This window comes from Cebidichthys violaceus, unplaced genomic scaffold, assembly GCF_023349555.1.
Source record: "Cebidichthys violaceus isolate CVI_PGR_0920_01 unplaced genomic scaffold, fCebVio1.0.p SCAF_46, whole genome shotgun sequence".
Taxonomy (NCBI): Eukaryota; Metazoa; Chordata; class Actinopteri; order Perciformes; family Stichaeidae; genus Cebidichthys; species Cebidichthys violaceus.
Window position 1 is genome coordinate 1302370 of NW_027176661.1, and position 27648 is coordinate 1330017.

The 27648-nt window shown below is 46.1% G+C and overlaps 1 protein-coding gene across 3 annotated transcripts; it reads left to right on the forward strand.

The window, feature by feature from the left end:
* Nucleotides 1-65: 65 nt before the first annotated feature.
* ksr1a (kinase suppressor of ras 1a) lies at nt 66-25404 on the forward strand. 3 transcript variants are annotated; one of them, XM_068729456.1, is made up of 21 exons: nt 66-610; nt 8565-8705; nt 12302-12449; nt 12560-13049; nt 14349-14530; nt 15322-15391; nt 15488-15571; nt 15769-15830; nt 15910-16019; nt 16314-16482; nt 16937-16978; nt 17287-17335; nt 17432-17501; nt 20218-20502; nt 20592-20788; nt 20887-20983; nt 21202-21335; nt 21710-21841; nt 21971-22106; nt 22215-22348; nt 23690-25404. In XM_068729456.1, exons 1-21 carry the CDS (start codon nt 398-400, stop codon nt 23694-23696), a joined length of 2952 nt encoding a protein of 983 aa, XP_068585557.1. In that variant the 5' UTR covers nt 66-397; the 3' UTR covers nt 23697-25404. The 3 variants fall into 3 exon arrangements, with proteins under 3 accessions (XP_068585557.1, XP_068585558.1, XP_068585559.1); XM_068729458.1 differs by lacking the exon at nt 66-610 and adding an exon at nt 8131-8154; XM_068729457.1 differs by lacking the exon at nt 16937-16978.
* Nucleotides 25405-27648: the final 2244 nt, after the last annotated feature.

A 27648-nucleotide genomic window follows, 5' to 3' on the forward strand; every position in this document is an offset into this window, starting at 1 on the left:
CATTTCCCAGACTGCACCGCGCCCCATGATGTTCCCAACAGCTGACAGACGGTGAAAGCCTCTGCCACAGAGCTGTCGGTGCAAGAGAGTAGCCTGTCGTCGGTAGCCTGTACGGACCGAAAAATACAAGTCGAGCACTCCTGGACTTCGGACCGCTTCATCCACTGTTTCACCGTCGAGTATCTTGTTTTGACCAAAACCAAAATATTTCCTCTTGCATCCTGACTTTTTAGTGTTTTTTTTTGTCCTGACTGGGGAGCTGAGGGGACATTTGCTGTCAGCTAACTTCCACAATAGGTCGCTGCGTCGCTGGACTGCTGCATGTGTTTTTTATTTTTTTATTATTTTAGCTTAACAGTTTGACTCCAGCCCTTCCAGCCGTGCCCAATGCTGAGAAATGGATAGTGTGTCTGCTAAAGGTGGGAAGATGGTCGAGAGTGATGAGCAGCCGGAGAGGGACAGTGGCGGCGGTGGCGCAGCGATGGCCGCACTACATCAATGCGAACTCATCCAGAATATGATTGAGATCTCCATCCCCAGTTTACAGGGGCTGCGGACCAAATGCGCCGCGTCCAACGACCTCACGCAGCAAGAAATACGCACTTTGGAGGTAACGAGCTTTCCAGATATGTTGTCGAAGCCCCCCCCCCCCCCCTTGTCCTGAGATAGCGGAGCAGTCGAGTCAAATTGCGGAGTCATAAAGCCCCAACGCACCATGTCCGCCTCATACAGGCGGAATATTAGGCTGCGAGCGAGGCGCCCTATCACCGAGCGTCAGTGAGCTGGGCACATTGTGTCGCTTTACGACGTAGACCTACTACTACTAGGTCGATGCGTTCAGGGTGCAGGTGACTCAAAAAAAGACATCCATTGTTTGCCTTCATTATGCCTGCAGAATATCCCCTAAATGATCGGAGATAGGACTGATCCGGTTATTTGTGCGACCCCTCTCCTCTAGGTGGAAGCGTTTGTCAGGAGCCCTTCGCGCAGTTCACAGCGCCGCGCGGCCAAATCCCGCCTGGCCTAATGGCACACATTCTATAATCTGATACACCGCTAATGTATGTTATCGTGTTCCGTATCCCTCTGCACGGGATCGCTCTCGCGCGTGTGTGTGCGCGCACTAAAGACGCACGCGAGACGAACACAAAGCAACCCAAAAAAAAAATGTACGACGTTTTCCGCATTGTTTATCCGCGTGCCAGCCGCGTGAGCGGGCAGGGTTTGATGCCCCCTCTGCATCTGGATGCAGATTCAGTTCTGGTCGCGTTGGCATGACTTGACATTGCTTTGCGCGAGAGACCGGGGCTTTGTAGGGGGCCTCGGCACTGTTGCAGGCGACGTGATAGAGGAAGTCATGCCTGGTCGCATGCGATTTCTGTCTCTATAGCCTTTCAACCATCACCTTGGGTATTTAACATTTAACACTAAATTTAAAAAAAGCTCTCTTAAAATTGCAAATCTGTAAGTAGTTACATCTTAATAACCAGGGCCTTTTTATGTAAAGTGTGTTTATCTTTGTGAATGTGTGCAGTGATGTCGATGGAGCCCTATTTGTGGCTCGGGCCTGCATGTTTTCCACCCATGGGATTGTTTACAGTCACATATTGTTGTCATAAATAGTCTCAGCTGCAAGATGACTGAAGGAATCATGTCATGGAAAGTGCAGCTTCGTGTTGTTAGTAACAATGCCATGAGGGGACAACAGGCCCCGGCTTCCCGCAGAGGGGGGGGAGCGATGGCAAGAGGGGGTTTGTGCGGAAGGGGGGCTAAAAAAGACTGATACAGTACATTTAGATGAGACGTTGAGTTGTGAGAAATGGTGGAATAGTACAAGGTTAATGCCTACAACTTGTAGAGGGTAGTCTAATGTGTCTTTGGGTGTGTAGGCTCCAGACACACTGACATCCTGGAGACACGATAGATGGTAAATGGGTTTTCTGGCTCATGGTTTATTTAAGCGTTATACCTTGAATAAAAGGAATATTCTCTCCTGATTGGCTGGAGGCTATCAATTATCCATGTCTGTTTTATTTCTGTATAACTGAACACCCCGTGAACAATTGCGCCGTCGCCCCGAAAAGCTAATGTACCAGAAAGCTCCGAGTGTTTGGTTTCAGCCTCACAGAGACGTGGCGGTCCGGCTGAACTGGTTTTCCCGGTGACCTTCAGAATGGTCGAGAGAAGCCACACTATTTAGTCGCAGAGCCACAATGTATCTTGCTGTTGCTCTGGCATCTATCCGCCTCAGCAGGCCAGGACACACCACAAAAGATCTACTTGAGTCAGTGTTTTTAGGTGCAGCTTATTCATATTTTTTAAATCCATATCCTGCAAGATAATTCGGCAGCCCCTTAGTTGGCCCGGGAGGCGCAAGTTAACACACTGTGTGGGGAACACATTTTCACAGGCTTCGAGTAAAGAAACGCTGTATTAAATGGAGAAGAACATTCAAAGTATTAACTGAAGTGGAGAACAGACCGGAGCAGTTGTCCGTTTTAGCTCCCCCGCTGCTTTTGCACAATAAGTGTGAAAGTCGTAGTCTGCCTGAAAAGTTTGCACAAAGTAAAGTGAAGCTTGCTGCCTGTCCAAGCTTCAGCTCTTCTTCATCCGTTGTGATGCGCGCTTCGTCACTGCGTGGAACAGGACGTGATCTGGCAGAGTACTTCTTGAGGTGCGCCGTAGCTTTTCACGTGCGCTTTGCACCGGCATTGTTCTACATGACAATGGACAGGCTGGGCATGTTTCTTGAAGGCCTTTGAGAACTGCTCTGAGATGTCTTTTCCTGTAGTTAGAGGCCTTTGTGTGAGGGGGGGGGGGGGTACCCCTGAAAAGACAGAAATGCAAATAGGGGGTCTGGTTACCTAAAGTTAGCTCTGCTGAGGTCCAGTATCCTTAGCGGATTTGAGGATTGAAATCGACCACTTCCTGCTTTGGAGATGATGAGAACCTCAGACTGCTCACAGGCTTTTAGCTGCCGCATTGGAAACCGCTATGGAAGATGCTAAACGTAGGTTTCAGTGGTATGTTTTGTTATTTCATCTTATTTTCAGGGATTATAACTGTTCATGTCTCAATGGTCAAACTGTTTCTGCTATTACAAAGCACGCCACTTGTGCTTAAAGCTGTTTGGACTTTTCCAAAGTCTAAATTGTGATTTTTTCGGTTCCAGTTGCGATGTGTAAATAATATCGGTTTGTTATGTCATTCTCCTCGTTGTTGTAGCTAAAAGAGCATTTTGTAAAATTTTCTTCCCTTTTTAACAAGTTTGAATTCATTTTAGAATTCCAACAATGTTTTACTGTCACACTGTTCATGCTCATTTTCTTATTTTCTTCCTCTTGTCCGCCATAGATACACAGGGTGAGCGCATGAATGCTCTTCATTGATTCAGAAAAACTTAATCATCAAACCAGTACATTCTTGGAAACTGCTTTCCAGTCATATAAACAAGGGGAGAAGTCACAACTGTTTAAACAAAGAATTTGGATTTTAAAGAAAGCGGCGGCAGAAGATGCCGTGTGAGGGGATGCGAGAGAGTTTCTCAGTGCAGAACAGTAAACGTTTTTGGACGTCTTTCAGCAAGCTTTTGTAAAGTGGAGCTTGCGTGGCATGGGGCGCTGTCTTGATCAGCAGTCTTACTTCCTATGTCTTTACTGGCAGACCCTTATGAAACCACGTCTTGATAGTTGTGCACTTTCACTTCTTGCTTCGGCCCTCCTTGAGATTTCATTTGCCACACGCATCAAACGCATCAGCAGATTCCGGAGTTAATCGTAGATTTAGTACGACTTTATGCACCCTGACACCAGCATGGTTCCAAATCCCGGCCGACCCGTCCGGCACTGTATTTCTAACATGCACAAGAAAAAAAAAACTCACTTCTGTTGCGTCCGACCCATTGCGTCCGACCCATCGCTGTGAGAGGCGTCCAACGGGCCTTTTGCCCCCGTTTCCGAATTCTAGCGTGCGCGCTGGCTCGCAACTCCCCCCTCCATCGGTGTCCAGGTGACCACATGTGAACCGTCCTGTAGCGGCCGAACTTGATCGATGTCCTTCCTGCTAACGCTTTAAGCACCGCGAGGTCAATGCAGTTGTCGCTACGCGAGGCACGACCGGGTGCCGCTCCCATATTGCACTGGAGGGCCATCGAGAGAGGCTTGAACTCACTTTATACTCTCATTGAGAGAGCTTTATTATTCCACTTGAACTGTGTGTGTGTTTTTTTTTTTTTTTCCTGCCTTGCCAGTGAGAGGATAATGATGCCGGCCTCTCAAATGGAGTGCTAACTGGTACTTCACTTTTCACATGTTAATCCCACTCAGCCTCTCGTGCTGCCCCTGCGTTACTTTTACTGTAGCTCTTCATGTAGTCCTGACTTTTGCCTCATCATACCCATTCGCACTGCCCCGGCAGCTTATTTGCTTTCAAACCAAATCAGTCTACATGATCCAGACGCCGAGCTCAAGACATCCTGAAAGACAGTAGAATGTTTTTTTTCCCCATAAAGTTAAAACAAGCGTGCAAGATATTTATTCCTGGCTGTCAGTCTAAACATAAAAGCAATCCAGGGTCTTTATCTCTTGTAATCACACAGCTCTCAGTAATGATCAGCAAACAGCAAAAAAGCGTCACTCTGTTTTGTCTCCTCTCTGTGTTGGAGAGTTTGCTGTGCGCTCGTGGTGCGAGCTGTTGTGGCTGCATCTATATTTAGACATCTTTCTTCCTACGCATTTTCAGGGTTGGTTGTTAAATAAGAAAATCAAATGACGCGCAAAGAGCCTGTGTAAGAGGGGAGAGCAGGGAGGAAAGGGGAGGGGAGAATCAAAGCCAATCCGCTGGGCTGCTTCTTGTGACATGACAACCGCTCTGTGTGTGCATGTGTGTGTGTGCATGTGTGTGTCTGTCGGAGGCCTAGGAGAAGACAATGGAGAATGTCGCTCACATGAGGGTACAGAGGAAACACAACTCTAGCGACTGTGGCAACGGCGACCCCTGTATCTGTTTCCTTTTTTTTTGTGGTGCAGTCAATACAAATGACTGCATGATGTGGAAATCAGCATGGTTGAAGAGTGTAGGCTGGCCTTCGTCTATTCTTAAACCGACTCAGGATGAGTTGCATTACATCCTGTCATTTTGAGGTCCGCAGCACTTCTTTTGTGGAAAAGCGGCAATTTGCTTGCCCCCGAATCATGAGGAAGTTAGCACGGCAGTTGGTTGTAAATGGTTAGATTTGTGCACTATGTCTGCCTGCTTGAATTGTGTCCTTTTTGGGGAAAAAACACCTTTTTATTTATCATTTATTTTCAGTTTTCACAAAACATGTTTATCTGCAGTTCCATTACAAATGGGTACTTTGGGGGACCCACTGTAGGGGTCAACTTGCACTGGTGGTAACAATGATGGAGGAGGGGCAGCAAGCCATTGTCAGGGTCTGTCAACCATGTACGCCCCCCCCCCCCAGAAGTCCATGTGACCTGCCCTCTGCATAACTATCTGCCTGCCTTCATTGTGCTTTTGTCTTTTTGACATTTTCATCTTTTTTGTGAGGATAAAATTGTGCGTCAGCCATAAAACATCGGTGCGCTTGCCACGGATCCGCTACTTGCACTGTCCAGTAAAAAAACTTGCCTTTTAAACGTTAAAAGTAGCTTTTAATGATCAATAGCCAATATGACACCAGGCGTAGAAATGCCTCACTGAGCCTGTTCCGACAACAAGAAACGTGAGCGTTTTCCGGTCTGAGAGCAAGGAAGTGACCTTCCTGTGCAAATATCAATTCCTGGGCTAGAGCGCTGTGGCTCACTTCTCAAGATGCTCTCCCTGGCAGGTGCGACAAAAAAGTGTCCGTGTCAGCAGGAGCCTTGAGCGAACAATCGGGAGCCGTGGGATCTGCTCCTTCAAGCCTGCTGTGTCAAGACAGGCCGCTGCCGGGACTCCTCTCTCCCCTCTGTGGGTGGCGGACCACACTGACTGTCACTCATCTCCTCACCGCATTAGGCCGTTGCCATGGTGTTGTTTAGCTCGGCTGCTGACAGGTGGGCTCTGACGCCATCCCCTTCCTCCCACCTCCAGGCCACGAGTCAAACGCTGCGTTCTCCACTCTGCACCAAAAATATATGAGAGGGGGTCTGTCGTTATCTGTCGAGACGCGTGTGTGTGTGTGTGTGTGTGTGTGTGTGTGTGTGTGTGTGTGTAAAACTCTATCCACCTTATTTATTCAGGGTGGTAATGGGTAAAGTGAATGCTCCATGTGGGACCGGAGATTAAACACGTCTGTGGTGTTTTTTTGCTGCTGCTACAGTTATTGTCCTGTGGACACGCATGGTGACACTCGTATGTGGACATGTATTGTGTCTGATCTCTGTGTTTTCGCATGTGTGGGAAAATCCCACTGAAATGTTGCTGACGACTCAGAAGAGGGGTTGCTAGGTAACCTGACGTCACAGGGCTGCACCAATGTGTAGTGGGGGCAAAGCAGGAAGCTAGCTCATTAGCCACATCGAGCACACGGGCCTCTCTCACTGCCGGCCATGCCAGTAGTCCACATCTCCATGAGCACTGCATTCAGAGAGCACAGGGAATAAATGTCTGAGGCTCTGTAATTCAGAATGTCCGCTTGTTGTGGATTGGATAGAAAATGTGTCACAGATGGTATGTTTCCATGTGTGCTCATGGATTTATGTCTTTCCAGCCACAGATGTGTATAAATGAGAATGTAGGAAGATACAACTTTGATCATCCCAAAGGGAAATTGCAGTGCAGCTGTTGCAATTCAAAGTGGGAAGAGTGAAAATATAAAGATATTATCTAAGATAACATAAGGTGCAAATTCTAAATATGTATGGTATACAATGGCAAAATCAGGTTAATGTAGAAGGTGGGAGCAAGCTCTTACTGGTTGGACTCTTAGGTCAAATGCATGCAACTAAAAGGAGGTTCAAACTCTGAAGTTATTTTGTAAACAGCAGGGCATCACATTTAACCACATTACAGTATTTTTATGCTTTTTAAAAGAGTTTATGAAGGCTTTCACATGTGAGGGGAGATTATTTATTTTTTTGCATTTATTTACTTCTGCACGTCCTTGCTTGTAAGTTTTGAAAACGTCTATTTTTTTTATCAGCTGACGTTCAATAATGCATGCCGATTTATTATTTTATAATGCTCTCGAGTGCAACTGATAATAGCTGAGTAATTGCGGAGCTGAAAAGCCGCAGTCAGAGTCGACACGGAGAACACTTCACTTCCTTTCATCCTCTTTCATCTCCGTGGCCCTCAGTGGAGTTATGCTTTTGTTAGCTGCCACGCAGCAGCCTTTTCACGTCCCAAGGCCACACTTTTCTGGCAGCGGCGTGGCTGTATGAGAGTTTCTGTCTGTGTGTGGATGTGTCACAGAGAAAAGTTGAATGAGCAGAGAAAAAGACGCTCGCGCTCCTCGTTGTTGCTCACTCCACTCGAGGGGGTCGAGAAGCTAGCTGGTGTTGCGCGGCTGTAATGGACTCTCACAGATAGATAAGGCCGCGCGATAAGGAGACACACTATACGGCCGCCGCCGAGCTGCACAACGCGGGGCTGCTGCAAGCCAACACCACGGGGCCACGGTGATACTTACTCACAGGGACTGCTGCACTTGACATTGGCTATAGGAAAGCGTCGGCGTGTCGCCTCGCGGCTTCGTGTGTCAGCTGAATACGAGTTTGCTTTCGTGAAGGTGACGGTGCTGGCTCTTTTTGGAGCACAGCTGGGTTTGGGGTGTTCCGGTAATGTTAAAAGTGGTGCGTCAGTAAAGGTGTTCGCCAGGGCTTTAGTCATTAATGCAAGCCTCAAGAGGGGGGGGGGGGCGTTTTAGGTTTTTTTTAAGAGCAGGTGATGGAAAACGAGAGTACAGTGCCTGAAATTAACTGTAAGAATTGATCATATGGCACTTTCTTTCGCCGTTATGTCACTGAGCTGATTCCTTGTGTGCTGTGCCAGCACCGCGGATGCTCTCATTAGATGACCGGCTCGTTGTTCCTCTGCATGATAATAGCTGTTTATATCTAATTAACTGTCTTGTGCACTGGGGGCACTGGAAAATCCGGTTCAACAAACACTGAAATCGTTGCTGCAGGTACACTGAGTTCAGATTGGAGAAAGAAAGAAAACCCCAGTGTGAGTATGGCGTGATTAATGCATTAGGTCAACCTTTTTATTCTTTTTAAGAGGCGTCTGTTGATGGAAAGTATATAGTGGGTTGTGTCAGCTGAGGTGATCCATTTAAGATGGATTTGGCCCCATGAAATGTCACTTCTGTAGCATCAACAGTAGTCTGTAGCATCTGTGGTACTGCTCCAAACAGTGACTTATGACATGTGGTATTACAGTAAAAACAAAGCACACATACTGCATAATTTCTGTGTCATCTCACACACACGCACAACAAAAAACAAAACCCCCCACTGCCAACACAGAGGTGTGACAGCAAAGGCCTGCTCCTTAGCTCCATAGCTCCTAGCACTCTGTGAGTCTCCCCTCTAACCTGCCCCTCCCATCTGCGCTGTGTTCTCTGTTGCTCTCTGCAGGTGAAGCTGATGAAATACATCTGTAAACAGCTGCAGTGCAAGCAGAAAGTGCCAGAGACAGAGAGGCCCGAGGCCCTGGACAGCTACCCGCGCCTACGAGACTGGCTCCGCACCATCAACCTGCGACCGGAGCTCATTGAGGTATCACGTTGTTTCTGTGTGAATATCAGTCTTTCTCGCTCTCGCTCTCTCTGGCCTGGGTGACTGTGTTCGTGTCACATTTATGTGGATTGCAGTTTGTGTACTCAGTCCCCGCTCACATGTGTATGAGGAATACTTGACCAGTGACCATCAAAATGTCTTTCTAAAAGAGGAGCTCTGTCATTTGTATGACCATCATATTTAAGCTGCAAACAGTGACAACAAATCTGAACTTCAACTGAATAATACATACACATATATATATATATATATATATATATATATGGTCACTTTTTAATACTATGGTGAGGACAGGGACTGCTCCCTATCCCTATCATCTAGTTCCCAACCCTACTGCCATTAATATCTATGTCATGTTAGTGAGACAGAGTGCCTTTTTAGTCAAGTGTGTGAGGAATTTCTCCATGAAGTCAATGGCTCGCATATCTTTTAAGAAAGGTCTTTACCAGATTCATTTTGACTTTAGTAGAGTGGAATATTTGTTGAAATTAGTATGTGCATTGACATTATTTAAGGTGCGTTTGATTCTTAAACCCTGGCTGCAGATTCCAAACGTTTGGCTCGGTCTAATAAAATTAATCTTTTCTTTTAATTTAGGATGATGATCTCTTTCTACAGATGAGAGAAGCACAGCTGCACAGTCATTTTAAGCAGATCAGCCAATCTATTGTCAAAGTGACCGCTCAGTTTGGAGTCAAAATACAAGCTTTTTTTGTGATGAATGACACCAAAGAGCAGCATTGAAGTATGTTGCAGTGGCAGTGTTGCCCTTTGGTGGCCTTGTAAGAGTTGACTTTTCAGATTAAGAGCCTGAGTTCAGTAATATGTTGAACATGTGTTAGTCCCTGAGCAGGACACATAAATATTTCCTCCAGAATTATAATCAATAGATTATAATGGTAAACATAATAAAGATTCCTCACTATTTGCTGCATTGGATCATACAAAAACTACTCCCAGAACATCTTGTTCTGACTTATGAGTGAACAGCTGGTTTGAGATCTACTATTTAAGTTCTATTTGCGTTCCACTAAATATGCTCACGTCTATAACGCCCAACAACTCATGCATGCCTGACAACAATGCATCAAACGCATGCATTTCCCCATTTCGCAAGTTTAGCTCGATTCTCATTCCACCTCGAGAATTTGTTTGATTTTGTTGTCATTTCCTCCCCTTCCCCTCCGCTCCCCTTCCTGCGCCGCTGTGAACTCTTTGGATCCCTCTCATCTACTTTAATGTTTGCATTGTCTTGTTTGTCTTCGTTTAGTGACTTAACTGTAACCTGCTTATCTGAAATCCCTCTTGCACTTGTTATTCTTTAATATGGCCCCGGCTTGTGCACACTTTTTGTTTTCTTTCACTGCCTTGTTCCGCATCTGATTGTTTGTGTGACGGTTTTAGTCGTAAACCTCATTGCTCATTTGCTTTGCAGTTTTAAACCCCATCACCTTGTGTGTGTGTGTGTGTGTGTGTGTGTGTGTGTGTGTGTGTGTGTGTGTGTGTGTGTGTGTGTGTGTGTGTGTGTGTGTGTGTGTGTGTGTGTGTGTGTGTGAGTGATACCAACTGGGATTTCCCAAAAGATGTATTGGCATCATGGCATGTTGATGACCCATTTAGATCGAGCATTATTAGATGTGAGATTTCTACCGAGCGTACATGCTATGAGGGCTGGATTATGTAATGGCTGGTCCATAAACATTACAATGATTATATATTGTTTAAACTTGGCGTCCAACCTCTGCTCTTCATTGTCAGCGCACATGAGTAGTATATTCTAAGCCTGCTGAAATGGGTCCAAAACCACTCGACTTAAAGTGTAGACTCAATAAACGTGTGGTGTTATTTGCTGTGTGCACATACATGGCAAAAAAGTAGCCCCAGTACAGCAATCATGTGTGCAAGCTGTGCTGTGTTCATGGTGCTAAAATTGTTGTTATTATGAGTGAGCAGGTGGGAGGGGAGCGGCGGGTTCCACAGCCACTTCTGAATATCACGTCACTCACTCACTCACTCACTCACTCACTCACCCACCCACACGCGCGCGCGCGTGTGTGTGTGTGTGTGTGTTTGTGCGTTCTGCATGTGTGTGTGCTTCCTTTTGCTTACAGTGTACACACGAGTGTGGGAGGTTGCCCTAGTTTTCTGATCAGTGTTTGCCCTCTCAGAGCACGGGTTTAACCTGCCTGATAAGGCGGTTGCGTCCTTCCCCATGTCAGAAAAACATCCTTAACTCCCTTTCTATGGTTTCCTTCCGTGATCCGCGAACAGTTTGAGCTGTAATTTTTGCCAACCATCTCGATAACCGAACACTAAATAAGCGGTAAATACCTCAGGCTTTAACCTGGTCCTCACCTGTTATTATCTGTTCTGGTTGTGTTTTATAATATAACCATTGGAAATGAGAGGAAATGGTGCTAGCTTAGTAATTGTTGTCACACGTATGGCATATTAGAAAGGTCCTGTTCAAGCCACTATTTAACTAAATGATCCTCAAGCAATGTAAGATCGAAGGTGCACTTTACAGTTAAGTTCATTTTTACTACTGCAGCATGCAAAAAAGTCATGATCCAAATATGCTACTAAAAAATTACCTAATTTATAAGTACAGATACACAATCACACTGTTCAGTGTTTTTTTTTTTTAACTTGTTATAAATGTAAATTTCCACCATGAATTTGCTGCTAATGTATCTGTAGCTGTTAAGGACCATGGCCTGTTTTATAAATGTGATCTCATTGTTGATTTTGAGAAGAAAAAAAAAATCATCCAATCCCCTCTGGAGTGCTGCATTTTGCTGTCATTGTGTGATAAAATAGTTGATTCCCATTATAATGTCTGGTTTGACAAGCTGTCGGTTACAAGCAGGTGTTTGCATGACAAACGATGAAGGGTGGTTGGGGTGGGGGGGGATTGTTTCAGAGTGCTGCTCAGTGTGCCTCCCACTCCGATCATGCCTCGCTAATGTAATCCTCTACTTGCACAATGTTGCATTGAGCGATGTCTGTTGTCTTCCTGTTAGCTGCTGTCAAAGTTTCCTTCACCTCTGTACAGTGATCACTTCGTCTAAGGCTGTGCTTAGCTGCACCCCATTGCACAGACGTGTTAGTCACGATACACTGACTATCTAACAGTAAGAATTTTAAAAAAAGTATTACGTGGCTTTGATCACTTCAGATTGTGGCCTCTAAAATTGTCTACTTCTATCTACTGATACAGACATAAAACCACGTCTGTAGTACTGAATAATCTGCCCGATAAGTGGAAGAAGCTGCATGATAAATGCCCCAAACATACAGGATTACCACCGATTTCCAGGAATGGAGCAAGTCAGGGGTTGTATGACCTATTTAATACTGCGACATGCTGCCCTTTTTTAAAGCTGACTTTCAGCCCGCTAAGGCTGCCGTGTACAAGTCTTTCAGTGATGCTCTACGAACAGCTCAATCCTCCTGTGACACAAATGGCATCCGTTTTATAATGTCCACACTCGTGGTGTGAAGTTTTGGATCCAGGAGAGGGCTAACATGCATCTTGTTTCCTTTCCTTTTCCTCTGTAATTGCTCCTCTGCAGGCGGTGGAAGCAAAGTTGACTCTGGATGCCTTACTGCAGATGTCAAGCGCTCAGGTGAGGGATACCATGCGGAGACTAGGGTCTAGTTCAGAAGAATGTGCCCGGCTCAGTGCTGCCCTCTCCTGTCTGAAGAGTGCCTCTGAATCAGGTTTGTGTTCACTCCACGGGAGTCTCCGTGAAGTTCTATTCTTCTTGTTTTGTTTTGTTTTGTTTTGTTTTGTTTTTCCTACTGATGGTGTTTTTTCTGTGCTGGTCCAGGAGGGGAACTGAAGGAAGATGGCAGTCCCTGGCTGTCCGAGCTCACGAGGAGGGACAGTGGCTCTCTGCTGACGTCAGACCAGCTGACCGGCTTTGGGACTCCACTCCGCTCTCACAGCCCGTCGCCTCTCGCCCGTCCTTCCGCCATCCACTCCACCCCATCCACCCCTTGCGCCACCTTCCCTCATCCCCGCTCGGGCTCGGTGTCGGCGGTGCCCACGCCCGAGGCGCTGGCGTTGTACGGCCACAGCGAAAGCCCCCTCACGGACCCATTCCCGATGTCCTTCGCCCGTGCAGCCCGGCTCCACGGGCACACTTCCACCCCGCCCGTAACTCCGCCCTCCAAGAGGCGCCACCAGCTGAAGCCCCCCTGCACCCCTCCGCCTCCGTCCCGCAAAGTGCTGCACCTCCTTCCAAACATCACCCTGACGCGAAGCAAGAGCCACGAGTCCCAGCTGGGCAACCGCATTGAGGACCCGCCCACCAACAAGTAGGTGCTCAGAGAGCTGTTTGGTCTGACATGCTGGGGGGGAGGTGCTACAATTTATTTATATTTCTAATATAGTGATACATTGATGCTATAACGAATGTCCTGTTAATATATTTATACCTACTTCTATCTGTCCAGCTTTGTTGTCTAGCTATTCTATTACATACATTACATTACAGTACATTGAGAGATGGATGCAAAATACGGGAGTCTATTTCCTTGTATGTGCACGCTTTCGTGGCCAATAAAGCTGATTCTGATATACAGTACAATGCCAATCATTGAGCACTGTACAAATCGACAATTAACCTGTAAAAAACAAAACGAAGTGTAGCCTACTTAAACGAGCATTATCATGGTGGCATTACTGTAATTGGGTTACTGTTGCATCCGCGTGTTTCTTTTCGCCCAATGATGAGCTGGTGCGGTTTTCCTGAAAGCATCTTTCCAGTGTCTCCTTCTCACCTTAGTCTTGTGTCGCATCAGGACCGCAGAGGCCGAGCGTTTCTTCAGACGCGCTCACGTTCCCTCCATGCGCCTCCCCCACATCCTTTCACATCCTGCCTGTTGCTCCTTTGCTCTGGCTGCATGAGTGGAGCTAATCCCCGCACAGATTCCCAGAGATTATGACTCATGTCAAAACAGGAAATATGTCCTCGGACTAATGCTCAGAGGTGGCGAGACACGTACACATCTCTCTCTCTTTCTTTCTCCCTCATTCTTTCTCTCTATTGTGATTGGATGCACATACACAAACAAGCCACATGTTTATCCATAATATCCTGTCTGTTTATGGAAAGCTTTAGTGGAAAGAATAAATAAAAACAAATGGCAAAGGCAGAAGTAAATACGGCTGACATAGATCCAATACATATAATGCACGCACAGACAGTCCGGCGAGTTTATCCTGGCTTTGTGCACTGTCGGTATTACAAAGGCAAGCTGAAAACGGGTCACAGGTCTGATAGCTGACTGAACAGAAATCCGAATGAAATTAGACAAATTCATTGTTTTTCCAACTATGATTACTGGCTTGCGTGTGTGTAAACCTCAGAGCTGGCACTGCTCCCCGCCTCAGTCTTTGTGACTTCTGGGTGTTAAAGATGTCACCCTGTCTGTCCCGGGCTAATGCTATTTAGGTACTCCAACGTGCTTCTCTCTAGCCCTTATGTAACCTGCCCGATACAACCTGGTGTTGATGCGCACCTGGCACCTGCTCTTGCATCCAGTCTAGTTTTTCTTGCCAGTAAAACCGGACCAGCTGATACTCCAATTAGTTTTGCTTCCCCTTTTGTCCAGGTGTGTTAAGAAGAATAAGTTGTTACTGAATATGCAAGTTAACGGGAACGGATGCGAGGACTCGCCTTCCCGTTACCCCGTCATGTCTGCGCGCACCCCCGGAGTCACCCCGGCTGCCACCACGGCATCTTACACCCTGCCCGGCACGCCCACCCTCCTGGAGGAGCACAGCAGCATTAAGAGTGAGTCATGCATGTGTATACATTTTTTGTTTTTATTATTATTTTGCTGATTTGGTGAATATGCGTGTTTGACATGTCAAAAATAGTCTGTTGATTAGGGCTGTGTGTTGGCAAGAATCTGGCGATACGTAAAATAATTATACTTTTGTTTGCATTTATCACATCCAAAATCATACCACTACTTTTTTGCAATCTGAACTACTGTCTACCGCAAACTTTTGCACTGTTGATTAAAAACCTATACAGTATCACAAATCATGATATCACGATACTAAAGTGTATCAATAGTTTTTTGCAACCCCACCATTTATTCAAAATTACCAAAAATAACATGAATATCTGGACTGAGAAGCATCGTTTGATTAACTTGTTTTGAAAAATCACTTTTCCTCACCTTTTATTATTATTACATCGGCCAAGGAGGGAATGTATTCTGTTTGGTTTTGTTGTTGGTCTATTTGTCAGCAGGATGACGGAAAAACTACTGGCCCTATTTTTATGAAACTTGGTCAAAGGGTGTAGCATGAGCCAAGGAAGAACCCGTTACATTTTGGAGCTTATTGGCCTTTTTTCTTTAAGATCCATATGCATTCAAGTGTGTTTGGGCTTGAATGTGACTGAACATTCCCTCAATGATTTCTATGTGAGGGAATCATAACCCAAATGTAGTTTGACCAAATCTAAATGCTCCGTTTTTGTTTTTATATGATTAACCACTGGGGTAACGTCATTAGATAGCAGTCTTTCTCGACATAACCTAATCCTGTCTCTCACTCTCTCTCCCTGGCTAGATAACGTAGCAGTGCATCGCGGCTCCCCGCAAGCAGTGAGGAGGGACATCGGCCTAGCAGTCACGCACAGGTAGATCTTTCTCTTCCACACCATATGTTCTATCCTAATGTCATAACAAAGCTAACGAGCTAGATGTTATTAACAAAAAATGCTTGCGTCGTATAGGTTTTCCACCAAGTCCTGGCTGTCCCAGACATGTCAGGTGTGCCAGAAGAACATGATGTTTGGGGTTAAGTGCAAACACTGTCGGTGAGTTTCTATTTAAAGGGTGTGTCACTCAACTTTAAGTGTTTTTGTTATTGACTGAGACAGTAGAGCAGTGGCGTGTTAGAGCGCAGAAGGAGGAAACACAGGCGCTCTGGCAGGATTCAATCCTTGGCCTGCGTGATGGAGCCTGGAGGGTTTTAAGGCGGCGTGTATTGATATTCTGCCGACTCTCTGTGCAGGTTAAAGTGCCACAACAAATGCACAAAGGAAGCCCCGTCCTGCAGGATCTCCTTTCTACCAAGTAAGCTTTGTTCTGCCCTTCATCTGCAGCTGATTGGCTCACTGTGTGCACGTTGTGACATTTCCAATTCCTCCTCCAGTTGCCAAAATTCGGAGGACTGAGTCCGTTCCATCTGATATAAACAATCCCGTGGACCGTCCATCAGAATCACCGCAGTTTGGCACACTACCAAAGGCCATTACGAAAAAGGTGAAGCATGGCTCAGGAGTACTGCATTACAGTACACCATATCACTTTATGTAGACCTACACGACGGTCATTGCGCAATTACCAACTATGACACCTTTATATAAACTATTCAAATCACTGAATCCATAATGTAGAATGCCACACAAGTGCCGAACTATATTTTTGTCCCTGAATAATTGAGACCACTTTGGTCAGACCCCCCCCATTGGTTCGGCATCGACTGCTACGATATAAAAATTTAATTTATTGGCTCTGACTAGTGTCGTTTGCATCCATCCCTCCCTGCCCCACCAGGACCATCCTCCAGTGCTGAACCAGCTGGACTCCAGCAGCAATCCGTCCTCCACCACCTCGTCCACGCCTTCCTCCCCCGCGCCCTTCCAGCAGAGCAACCCCCCCAGCGCCACCCCGCCACCCAACCCCTCGCCCAAAGGCCATCGGGACAGCCGCTTCAACTTCCCCGGTAAGCCTGGGACCAGAAACGCACAAGTATAGATGTAGATACACTGTACTGACTGAAACGTGCGTGCTAACATTGTGCTCTTGATTTGACCTATTTATACAGATTATTGTCCTTAAACCACATTTCCAGTTTAATTGCATTTAACAGCACAGGCCACAAACACCTTTCTCTGTCCATATACGACTCTTAAAACTGAAGAACAACTGTGCTGTTTACAAGATCTGTTCATTCAAAGCTTCTCTAACCGAGAGTCTCTCTCCGTGCCATGCTTGTCGGCCTTTCCCTCTCTCTCTCTCTCTCTCTCTCTCTCTCTCTCTCTCTCTCTCTCTCTTCTCTTTCTCTTTCTCTTTCTCTTTCTCTTTCTCTTTCTCTTTCTCTTTCTCCCTCTCTCTCTCTCTCTTTCTCTTTCTCTCTCTCTCGCTCTCTCTTTTTTTTTTTTTCTTCTTCGTAAAAGCTGCCTGTTACTTTCAGCATAGACAGCAGTTTATCTTCCCTGGTGAGTTGACGGTCCCAAAATGTCACCCTGAATTGCTGTTCTCCCAATCGTTCCATCCTCCACTCTGTAGATTCCACGTAGCTCTCTCCCTCATCTGCATGTTTGCTTTTGGGGTTGTAGCAGTCGATCCGGCTGTCTCTGTGTGCCAGCACTAGGGTTGCACGTTGACACCATCTGCTGGTGATAGTGGGAAATTGCATGAGCAGTCATGTTCTGCATGTGGTGGGGCTTTCCTAAAGGGGGGGAAACATAGAAAATTATTTTTGCCTCTCTCATTTCTTCCTTAACCATCTTATTGTCCTCTACAGATGTCTCCAGTCCTGCTCATTTGCACCCTGATGTCCTCCAAGACACTGTGTAAGACATTTGTATTAAAAGTTCATGACACAGCAGTTTAATTATTTAGTTTTTCTTTGATTTCACCCCTTCTGATATCCCTTCTCTGTGTCACAGCAGTGAGATAGAGCAATCGGCAGATGACATACACGGCGAGCTGGTAGAAGATGAAGATGAAGATGAAGAGGTAATGTTGCAACATTAGGTCTAGAAAAGACTTTAGGTTCAGCTGTCCATGCAATGAGGTTGTTCTGAAATGTATCTTTGCATCACAATCTGTCGGAGACTCATATTGTCATCCATCAATGGGTTGATAGACAGACTCTCAGACACCTGTTTGGCTGTGACGGTGCTGGACCTGTTGTTATTCATTTAAACAGGAGAGTCTTGCTGACATGTAAATATCCCCATTTTACGTCTGCGACAGCAACACAAAGAAAAAAAATGTCTTCCTGTATAATTCAAAGCTGGCTCACAGTTACAGAATGTATTGACTCATCCTTCATAAGATGAAATATACAACCATCCAATAGGGAGATACAGATGACTTGTATACAATAAAGACATTTTCTAATATATGTGTGCGTACTGATAGGCGTACTGATAGACAGAGCCTAAGAGAGGCTGAGAGTAAATGGAGAAAAGGCAAACTCCCGGAGGACCTTCTTAACTTCCAAGCTCTTCTTTCCACTTTTTCCTCCTCTCTATCTACTGCTAAAGCTGCGTTCTTCCGCTCTAAAATCCTAACCTCTGCTTCCAATCCTAAAAAACTCTTTGAAACTTTCACTTCACTCCTCCAACCCCCACCCCCTCCTCCTACTTCCTCCCTTCTCCCTGATGATTTTGCCAACTTCTTTGACAAGAAGGTAAACGATATCAGATCCTCCTTCTCTCAGCCCCTCTCTCCCTGTCCAATCCTGCCCCCACAGCTCTCCCTCCCATCTCCACGCCCCATCTTACCCTTTCTGGCTCCTCTCTCCCCTAACGAGGTCCTCAACCTTGTTACGTCTAACCGCCCCACCACGTGCTCCCTTGACCCGATCCCTTCCCCTCTTCTTCAGTCTATTGCGACTGAACTCCTTCCTTTCCTCACCCACCTCATCAACACATCTCTTGTTTCAGGATGCTTTCCCACAGCCTTCAAGACCGCCAGAGTCACCCCCCTTCTGAAGAAACCATCACTTGACCCCTCTGATGTCAAGAACTTCAGACCGGTTTCTCTTCTACCCTTTCTATCCAAAACACTTGAACGTGCTGTCTTTAACCAACTGTCTTCCTATCTCCACCAAAACAGCCTTTTGGACCCTCACCAGTCCGGGTTCAAAGTGGGTCTCTCGACAGAGACGGCCCTCCTTGCGGTGACAGAGTCGCTTCACGCCGCGAGAGCTAACTCTCTCTCCTCTGTCCTGATTCTCCTGGACTTGTCTGCGGCGTTTGACACTGTGAACCATCAAATCCTCCTCTCATCCCTCGAGGGGATGGGCGTCTCAGGCTCTGCACTCTCCCTGTTTGCATCCTACCTGACGGGTCGATCCTACCAGGTGACCTGGAGGGGGGCCGTGTCGGAATCACGCATGCTGACTACGGGGGTTCCGCAAGGGTCAGTCCTGGGCCCCCTTCTCTTCTCGCTCTACACAACATCTCTGGGTTCTGTTATTCGCTCGCATGACTTCTCCTACCATTGCTATGCCGATGACACCCAGCTGGTCTTGTCATTTCCCCCCGGTGACACCCAAGTGGAGACGCGCATCGCTGCGTGTTTGGCTGACATCTCGAAGTGGATGACGACACACCACCTCAAGCTCAACCTAGACAAAACTGAGCTACTGTTCCTCCCGGGGAAGGGTTGCCCGCACCGGGACCTGTCCATCACCATTGATGATACCGTGGTGACGCCAACTCGGACTGCGAGGAACCTGGGTGTGACCCTGGATGACCAACTGTCATTCTCGGCAAACATTTCATCCGTTACACGCTCCTGCAGATTCCTGCTCTACAACATCAGGAGGATTCGTCCCTTCCTGACTGACGAGACGGCGCAGGTTCTCATCCAGGCTCTTGTCATCTCCCGCCTGGACTACTGCAACTCTCTACTCGCCGGAGCCCCGGCGTCGGCCATCAGACCTCTGGAGCTTGTCCAGAAAGCCGCAGCTCGCCTGGTGTTCAATCGCCCCACGTTCTCCCACACAACTTCCTTTCTCTGTTCTCTACACTGGCTACCTGTAAGAGCTCACATCCAGTTTAAGACTCTGGTGCTAGCCTACAGGGCAGTGAAAGGAACAGCTCCTTCCTATCTCCAGGCCATGGTCAAGGCCTACACCCCCGCCCGACCACTTCGCTCTGCTGCCTCGGGGCGATTGGTCGCCCCGTCGCTCAGAGGTCCTGGCAGCCGATCGACCCGGTCACGGCTGTTTTCTGTCCTGGCCCCACAGTGGTGGAATGACCTTCCCACTGAGGTCAGGACAGCGGAGTCGCTGCCCATCTTTCGGCGCAGGCTGAAAACCCACCTCTTCAGGAAGTGCTACCCTGAGCCTTCCACTTAGCACTTATTGTATTCATACTAGCTTGTTGCACTTATTGTATTCGTATTACTTATAGCACTAACTGTTTTTCTTGTTTCTGCCCTGTACTTTGGCTCTGAGTTATGCTCTGCTTCATGCTCTTAAATGCTTGTTTGGAAAAGGAAATGTACTTATGACTTCTGGTGACTAGTAGTTCTTTTGATTACCAATGTTGAATGCACTTATTGTAAGTCGCTTTGGATAAAAGCGTCTGCTAAATGACTGTAATGTAATGTAATGTAATGTAGAAATGTAGCATTTCCTGAATCTGTAAGAATAGGGGGAAAAAATGCCAGTAAGTAACCACAATAGATCAACGACGCCGTCACCACACTCTTGCAGGAAGGGGAGGAGGAAATAGAGGACGAAGACGAAGACCCCGAAGTGGAGGACGATAATGAGGACGACGACGAGGAGGACGATGAAGGGGAGGATGAGGATGACGAGGAGGACATGAGGATGAACGTGGGGTCCGACGGCGAGTGTGATGAGCTGGATGACCTGCCCGGCTCCCGGGGGAGCCAGTGGAAGGGTCCCATCTCCCGCAAGGCGAGCCAGACCAGCGTCTACCTGCAGGAATGGGACATCCCTTTCGAGCAGCTGGACCTCGGGGAACTTATAGGAAAGGTGAGGACCTAGACGTTGACGGTGCATGCTGTCGTATTCCCGGAAAAAAAAAAGCGCACCGCAGCTGAAGTTGCTGTTTGTTCGCACAGGGCCGCTGGGGCAGAGTGCACAAGGGGCGGTGGCACGGCGAGGTAGCCATCCGACTCCTCGAGATCGACGGGAACAACCAGGACCATCTGAAGCTCTTCAAGAAGGAGGTGATGAACTACAGACAGACCAGGCATGAGAATGTGGTCCTCTTCATGGGGGCCTGCATGGCTCCGCCCCACCTCGCCATCATCACCAGGTGAGAGCCGACATATCAAACACGCCACTGAAGCGCTTTTAACCCAACGACATGTCTTTGTCTTTTATTTAAAATGGTCTTCTTCTCTCTCCCCACAGTTTCTGTAAAGGGAGGACGCTGTATTCAGTTGTAAGAGACACTAAGAACACGTTGGATATTAATAAGACGAGACAAATTGCGCAGGAGATTGTAAAGGTATTTTTTCTTTCACATTATATTCAAACCTCTCGATCTCGAACGATTCAAGCACTTAGAAGCGGTGCTATGAAATATTCTCATTATAAGAAACAGTAAATCTGTATTACAACAAAGGCAAATCCATTAAATATGACATTGTTTATTGTTTTAGTTTTGCTCTTTTGTGTATGATTTAACAATCCATAGCTACTGACCTGTCTTGTCTTCCGACACAGGGAATGGGCTATCTGCACGCTAAAGGCATTGTTCACAAAGACTTGAAGTCTAAGAACGTCTTTCATGATACCAACAAAGTCATAATCACAGACTTCGGGCTGTTTGGGATCTCTGGAGTTGTTCAGGAGGGGAGGTAAGAAACGCCACTCAGCCAAAGTGCTGTTCACACCACACTGTTATTTCCTGAGGAGGTCCAGTGATTTGTAATAATTGTTGAGGTCCTGCAGGCATTTCCCTTGTCAGCCAGTATTTTTTTCTTTTTTACAAAGACTGAAGCCTCCTGATTGTAAAATCTGAATGTTTTCCATCACAGCCTTGTTTATTTTTAAGTACATTCTGAGCACACCGCTCTCCAAATTCGCACTCCCTTTTACAGGAGTTGGAGATGGACAAGATTTAGTTAATGCATTTTCCACTCTATTTAATGCATCTTCCCACTCAGATTTTCCACTCCATTTGATTTGTTACTGACAAATGTGTACTGTTTTTTTCTTCTTTCTTATCCAGGCGTGAGAACAAACTAAAACTTCCACATGGCTGGATTTGTTATCTCGCACCAGAGATTGTGCGCAGGATGAGCCCAGGTAACAACGAGGACCGCCTCCCTTTCTCCACCGCGGCAGACGTGTACGCCTTCGGGTGAGTTTTGTCACACTCGTCTCCGTTAACTCAGGGGGACCAACTGTTCCATCACACCTGTTTCTGACGAAGAGACTTCACCGTTCGACAGAATAATTACACGTATGATTCTCTCCCCCCTTCCTTAAGCACCATTTGGTATGAGCTTCAAGCTCGGGACTGGCCGATCACCAACCAGCATGTGGAGGCCACCATCTGGCAGGTGGGGAGCGGAGAGGGCATAAAGAAGGTCTTGGCGGAGATCAGTCTGGGCAAGGAGGTCACTGTGAGTTGAATAAAGAGGCACCGATGTGTCGTTGTGAAGATGCTGTGAAACTTTTGAGGATTGATCCTCACTGATTGACGGCTGACTCAAAGTGGTTTGTCTCCTCAGGAGATCCTCTCCGCCTGCTGGGCGTACGACCTGAGGGAGAGACCGACCTTCACCCAGCTGGCCGACCTGCTGGAGAAGCTGCCCAAACTCAACCGCAGGCTCTCCCACCCCGGACACTTTTGGAAGTCTGCAGAGTAGGTATCCGAAGAGGAAGGACGCAGTACTGGACGTGTGAACACGAAACCAAAATACAAGAGTGCCGAGTTCTTATTGTGTATTTTCTGGTTCCTTGTGGTACAGTGGCTTGACTGCAGCCTTCAGGGGTTGCGGTTGGGGTTACATAATCTTATTAATAAATAGGATTTGTTTGACATATTTTGAGAATAACATAAGTTTTGAGTATATTTGATAATTTCCGTTCATCATCACACATCACCCAAATGCGCTGGGTCACTCTGCACCAAGGCATCGCTCTTCTCAGCTCTGCTGTTGCTTGCTCTCTAATCCAATGTGAACTTTAGTTTATATATGTAAACTGCCTCACGGCTCGTTTTTTTTGACAGCAAAACGTATCGCAGGGCGTGACTTTTGTAATGTCACAAGAAACCTCACGGTGCTGTCGCACGTGTCTGATTGGATCGTTTGTTGTCATGGCAATTTCCAGTTTCCTAAACGAGGCTGGCGGCGCAAGCAAAGACCCGTGAGACAGATCCACAAGGATATCAAAGTGTGTGTGTGTGTGTGTGTGTGTGTGTGTGTGTGTGTGTGTGTGTGTGTGTGTGTGTGTGTGTGTGTGTGTGTGTGTGTGTGTTACAACGGTAATTGTGTGAGAAGCAGCAGATGGAAGAGGTTAACTGTGTGATCCCTCAGTTAATTCATTCCCTTGTTCTCACTGTGATCCAGCTACAAATATGAGCCTTTTTTGTGACTTATCTTCTGAAGCTGAGCGCAGTGTGTGATGCGACCAGATGTATGTGGTGACGCTGAACATTTCTGCACCTGAATGGATTTCATTCTCCTTTTCTTCTTTTTTCTTTTTTTTTATATCCCAGATTAGCCTTTTCACTTCCTGCCATCCATTGACACGACTTCATTACAGCTTTCCCTGCTTGTTTTCTGCTTCTTATTTATGATTTGCTTCTGTCGTGTTTGCCACAAGGCTACAAGCTACCGGTAGTGAAGGGCTTCACTATCTAATCCCACACAGTTGAATGCCAGTTTTGTTTGGGCTGGATGATGGGAGAGATGCAAGCTTGTTTTCCTTTTTAAAAGAAGCACAATGACTTAGAGGGCTGCATGGTCATAAAAACCAAGTTAAATGAATCTTCTAAACAGTTTTGTTGATTGAACTCACACAGCCTGGCGAGTTTTTATATCGTGATCATCCTCCAACTAATCTATATGTACTGTGATATCTCGCTGCTTTTCAAATGATGCTTTCTTCATTGTAAAGCTGTTACACTTTCACTAACCGTCTGTTTGTGTTTTCCCTTTGCTCTCTTTCCCTCTCTTCTGTTTCTCTTTTCTAAACCTAGGTTGTAGCAGCCGCTCTGAAACCTAAGCAATGCAAAACAAAAGCCTGGGACTGCCTTGCATGCTCTTGTATCCTTAACTCTTACGGGATTGATCAAAGCGTTGCCTCTGCCTGAAACAGACACCGCTTCCACTAATCCCACAGTCTGATCTTCCGTGTCTAACCGTCGCGTTTTTGTTGTCGGGAAGAGAGGATCGGTGAAGCGAGGTGTGACGGCGGGGATGGGGGGGGTGGGGGACACAGCTGTCGTCCTTCACGCTTTTCCCTCCCTTTCGTCTGACATGTCTTTGCCTTCCTTTTTGGTTTTCTGTTCCGCAACGTTGTTTCCGGGACTCCGAGGCTTTGCGAATACCCGGCTCGTGGTGTCTGTGCAGAGATCGGCTGGTGAGCTGTGGCCCACTCACCTTCTCTGTGATGCTGTGACGTTTCTCCCCGGGTGGGGGGTGGGTCCTGACCACGGGGCTCTTTTTCTTTCCGAAACACACACGCACAAAGAAATAAATGAGAAAAAAAACAAAAAACACACACTACTGGACATAAAATGGACCCCACCACCAAACGGACCGCTTCATTTATCTCTCCTTCTCTGTTTTTAAGGTTGTGTGATGGCACGTGCCCATGTCTAGACACTTTATGCACTTTGTCAATGGGAGGAAAACAATTAATCATGAACTCTTTTTGTTGTTGTTTAGTTTGGTTTTGAATAGTCATATATTTGCAGTGGTTTTTTTCTTGTTTTTTTTGTTTGTTTGTCGTCAGGAGGGTCTCAGAGCCTCGGACAGTGTGATATGCTCACTTGTTTGTTGTCTTTTTGGAGTGTAACCTGCTAAATCCACTGTTTGTTGGATGCATTTAAGCCACGGGGCACTGATGGACACTTCTGTCTGCTAAACGACAGCTGAACTGAAAAGACACAGGTCAAAATATTCCCGTCATCATTCACAATTCACATGGGAATAGAATAAAGCTGGCTAAATGTCCATCCTCTGATTTGTAAAGTGCACCTTTATAAGAATAGGGGTTATTTAGAAAGATACTTCTGTCAAGAAGTTGAGTGATTTTCATTCTCGTGCAAAAAAGAAAAAGTATAAATCAGGAACCTGGTGCAAAAAGTGTCCTATATCTTCCTAAAACATTACCTCTTGTGCACGCTTGTGTATACTGTTTGTGATTGCTGGCTTCAGTTGGCGTGCTTGTATTTAAGTGTGTGTGTGTGTGTGTGTGTGTGTGTGTGTGTGTGTGTGTGTGTGTGTGTGTGTGTGTGTGTGTGTGTGTGTGTGTGTGTGTGTGTGTGTGTGTGTGCGACTGAGGTGAGCGTCCTGTGCTGGAATACGTAGGGTTGGGTTTTTTTTCTGTGAGAGACTGCGGTAAATGTTGTGTTGCAAATCCAATGGTATGTAATGTACATACATTATTTTATGTATAGCAAATGAACATGGTTCTTCTAATATTTGTACAAACTTTTTTCTATGTAAAATACATCACAACATTTTTTTGAATAGGTACTGCTATGGCTATTTACAGATGTGTATATATATTTATATTTTTTTCAGGTATAAGATACTGTATAAAAGCTGTACACTTTTTTTTAGAATGGGCCAATACATGTTTTTTTATGTTGTAAAAATTCATATTTTTGTATTGCATGTGACTACCATTCTGTACACGCTGTTTCTGTTTTCATCCATGAAAGACAATAAAATGAGGCTTGTCATGTAACAATAGAGTGGACACAGTTGTTTTATTGCCTTCCTGGCAGAGTGAGGCTCCAGTATAACTAATAAAATACACCAGGTTTTCTAGTCTCATATCCAAACAATAGATTCATAACTGCTAGATATTACATTCCAGTTCAAGTCGTTGGATGTGACTATGTGCACAGTGGGGCGGCTTGCTATCCTCGTGGTTACAGCGCAGGCGATGTACTTGCAACGTCCAGGGTTCCATTACAACCTTGGGAACTTTCTCTCCACTGTGTCTGCCATGTCATCTGTCAAATATAGGTGAAAAAAATGCCAAGTATAATTTACAAACCATTTACAAATGTGAGAAAAACAGGCTGGTGGTTGTCTTCCACTCTGGAATGTGTAGGAGGAAGAGCACACCAAGTGGCTTTCATGTCCATAATTGTCCTGCTTGAGAAGTTTAGCCCTGGAAACTGTAAAAGTGAAAGTCTAAGTTTTGTCAAACTTCATTTCCAAAGGTCAGTAATGAACATTGAAGCTCATTTCAGTAGGCGGTTATGAATAAGCTTGCAGCAGCTGCTTAATGTTCAGAATCCCAGTTGGCCTCTAGGTGGCATAAAGACCCAACGTAAAGTACTAGTCAGCTTCAGACTTTGTATTCTGAGCTGGGCTGTTTATTTTATTACAACTGTGCTTTGACATAAAGTTTGGTCAGATGCTTTTGTGGCGTTGCATGCAATGATAAGGTGTGAAAGAGCAATCATTATTTTACCTAGAACAGCTGACTCAGCTTACGTGAAAATGAGCGACTATCTGGAAACCGCTTGAACCTGTGGGTTTGTCAGCTAAAATGCCTGAAGCTGCTCGTGTGCGTGTGTGCGTGTGCGTGTGCGTGTGCGTGTGCGTGTGTGTGTGTGTGTCTGTGTCTGTGTCTGTGTGCGTGCGTGCGCGCGGGGTTCTGATTGCATTTTGTAGGACATCTGTGCGTAACAGCAGATTATCTGGCTCAACACTGACATCACCAGTAGCACGCTCCAAGTCTGGCTTGGATGTTTTATTGATCCACATTCATCCATAGTTGCAATCTATAGCAGAGCAGTATGGACTGTTGGCGTAGGAAAGGCTTTTATACGCTTCATAGATAAAATGTAGCCTTTTTTTCCCACGTTTATGTGATGACTATCAAAAAATTTATAGTATGAGACCTTGAGCGCTGTCAGTAAAATGATAAATACTGCTTGCATTCAGTCCTTGAAGCATGTTATCAGTAAGGGTGCATCTGAAGTGTGGCTGTGACTAGTGAGAAAGATGATTGATTTCTGTATACTGGTATCAAACCAACAGAAGAGAAAGGCCTTTGTATCCGGGCTCACGATGCACTGCGACCAAAAGCTCTTTGACTCCAACTGGTACCGGGTCACATGGCCAGTATTTGGTGAAGGGGGAACCGCTTCCTTTTACTGGGAGGCCGGACAAAGAATGTCCTTTCCTCCCTGCATGGCAATCAAAGCAAACAACAATTAGCCATTTGTTTTTGTGGTACTGAGTTCTGGGCCTGAGTGCGGAATATTGATATGTGCAGAACCAATGCGTTTCTTTTCCTATAACAAATAAATCACTTGGAAGATAATTTATGGCATCTCCACTGGGTTGAGATTATCTTCTTTGATCTGCTCCCCCCTGCAACCCGCAATGCGAGCCAAACAGTAACTTAGCGGCTGACAGAATCGGGCCCCTGGACTGCACTGTGCCTCTCTGATCGTCAGAATCGATGAAGTGCGTGGACCATCGTAAATTGTTACAGAAGAGCTGCAGCACTCGAGACAAGGCTATTCGATGCCGGGGTAGTCTTCCAAACACCACGGCGCTCTGCCAACGTCTTGCGCCTGGCAAGTTAGTTCATCAGAACTCGACTCGACAAGATTTAAATACGGCCATCTCCAAACGACACCATCAATTTCTCAGATCCCTTGCTGAAACGAGATCAGTCATGTGCTGTGAAATGGGATTCCTACCTGCCGGGAAAAAATATGGGTGCTATACCTAAAGGATAAGACTCCCACAGAGTGTGAGATTGATCGATTCAGTTCAGCCAACTTCAGAAAAAGAAAAAAGAGACAATTCCTCTGCTGATGAATAAACACTTTGAAATTAATCTACATGTGAGGACCAGTGACGTCTGTAGAGGTCCATCAGAAGTGCAGAAACAGGATTTCTTTGAGCTGTTTAATTGTCTGGACAAACTGGAGGCCCAGTTTCTTTTTAATTAGAGGAC

What these genes read in the sequence shown, in the direction of transcription:
- ksr1a (XM_068729456.1), top strand. Translation starts at nt 398, where the DNA reads ATGGATAGTGTGTCTGCTAAAGGTGGGAAGATGGTCGAGAGTGATGAG. An exon ending in CAGGATCTCCTTTCTACCAA is followed by an intron (nt 15,831 to 15,909) that starts GTAAGCTTTGTT and finishes TTCCTCCTCCAG; the next exon opens with TTGCCAAAATTCGGAGGACT. An exon ending in GGAGTTGTTCAGGAGGGGAG is followed by an intron (nt 21,336 to 21,709) that starts GTAAGAAACGCC and finishes TTTCTTATCCAG; the next exon opens with GCGTGAGAACAAACTAAAAC.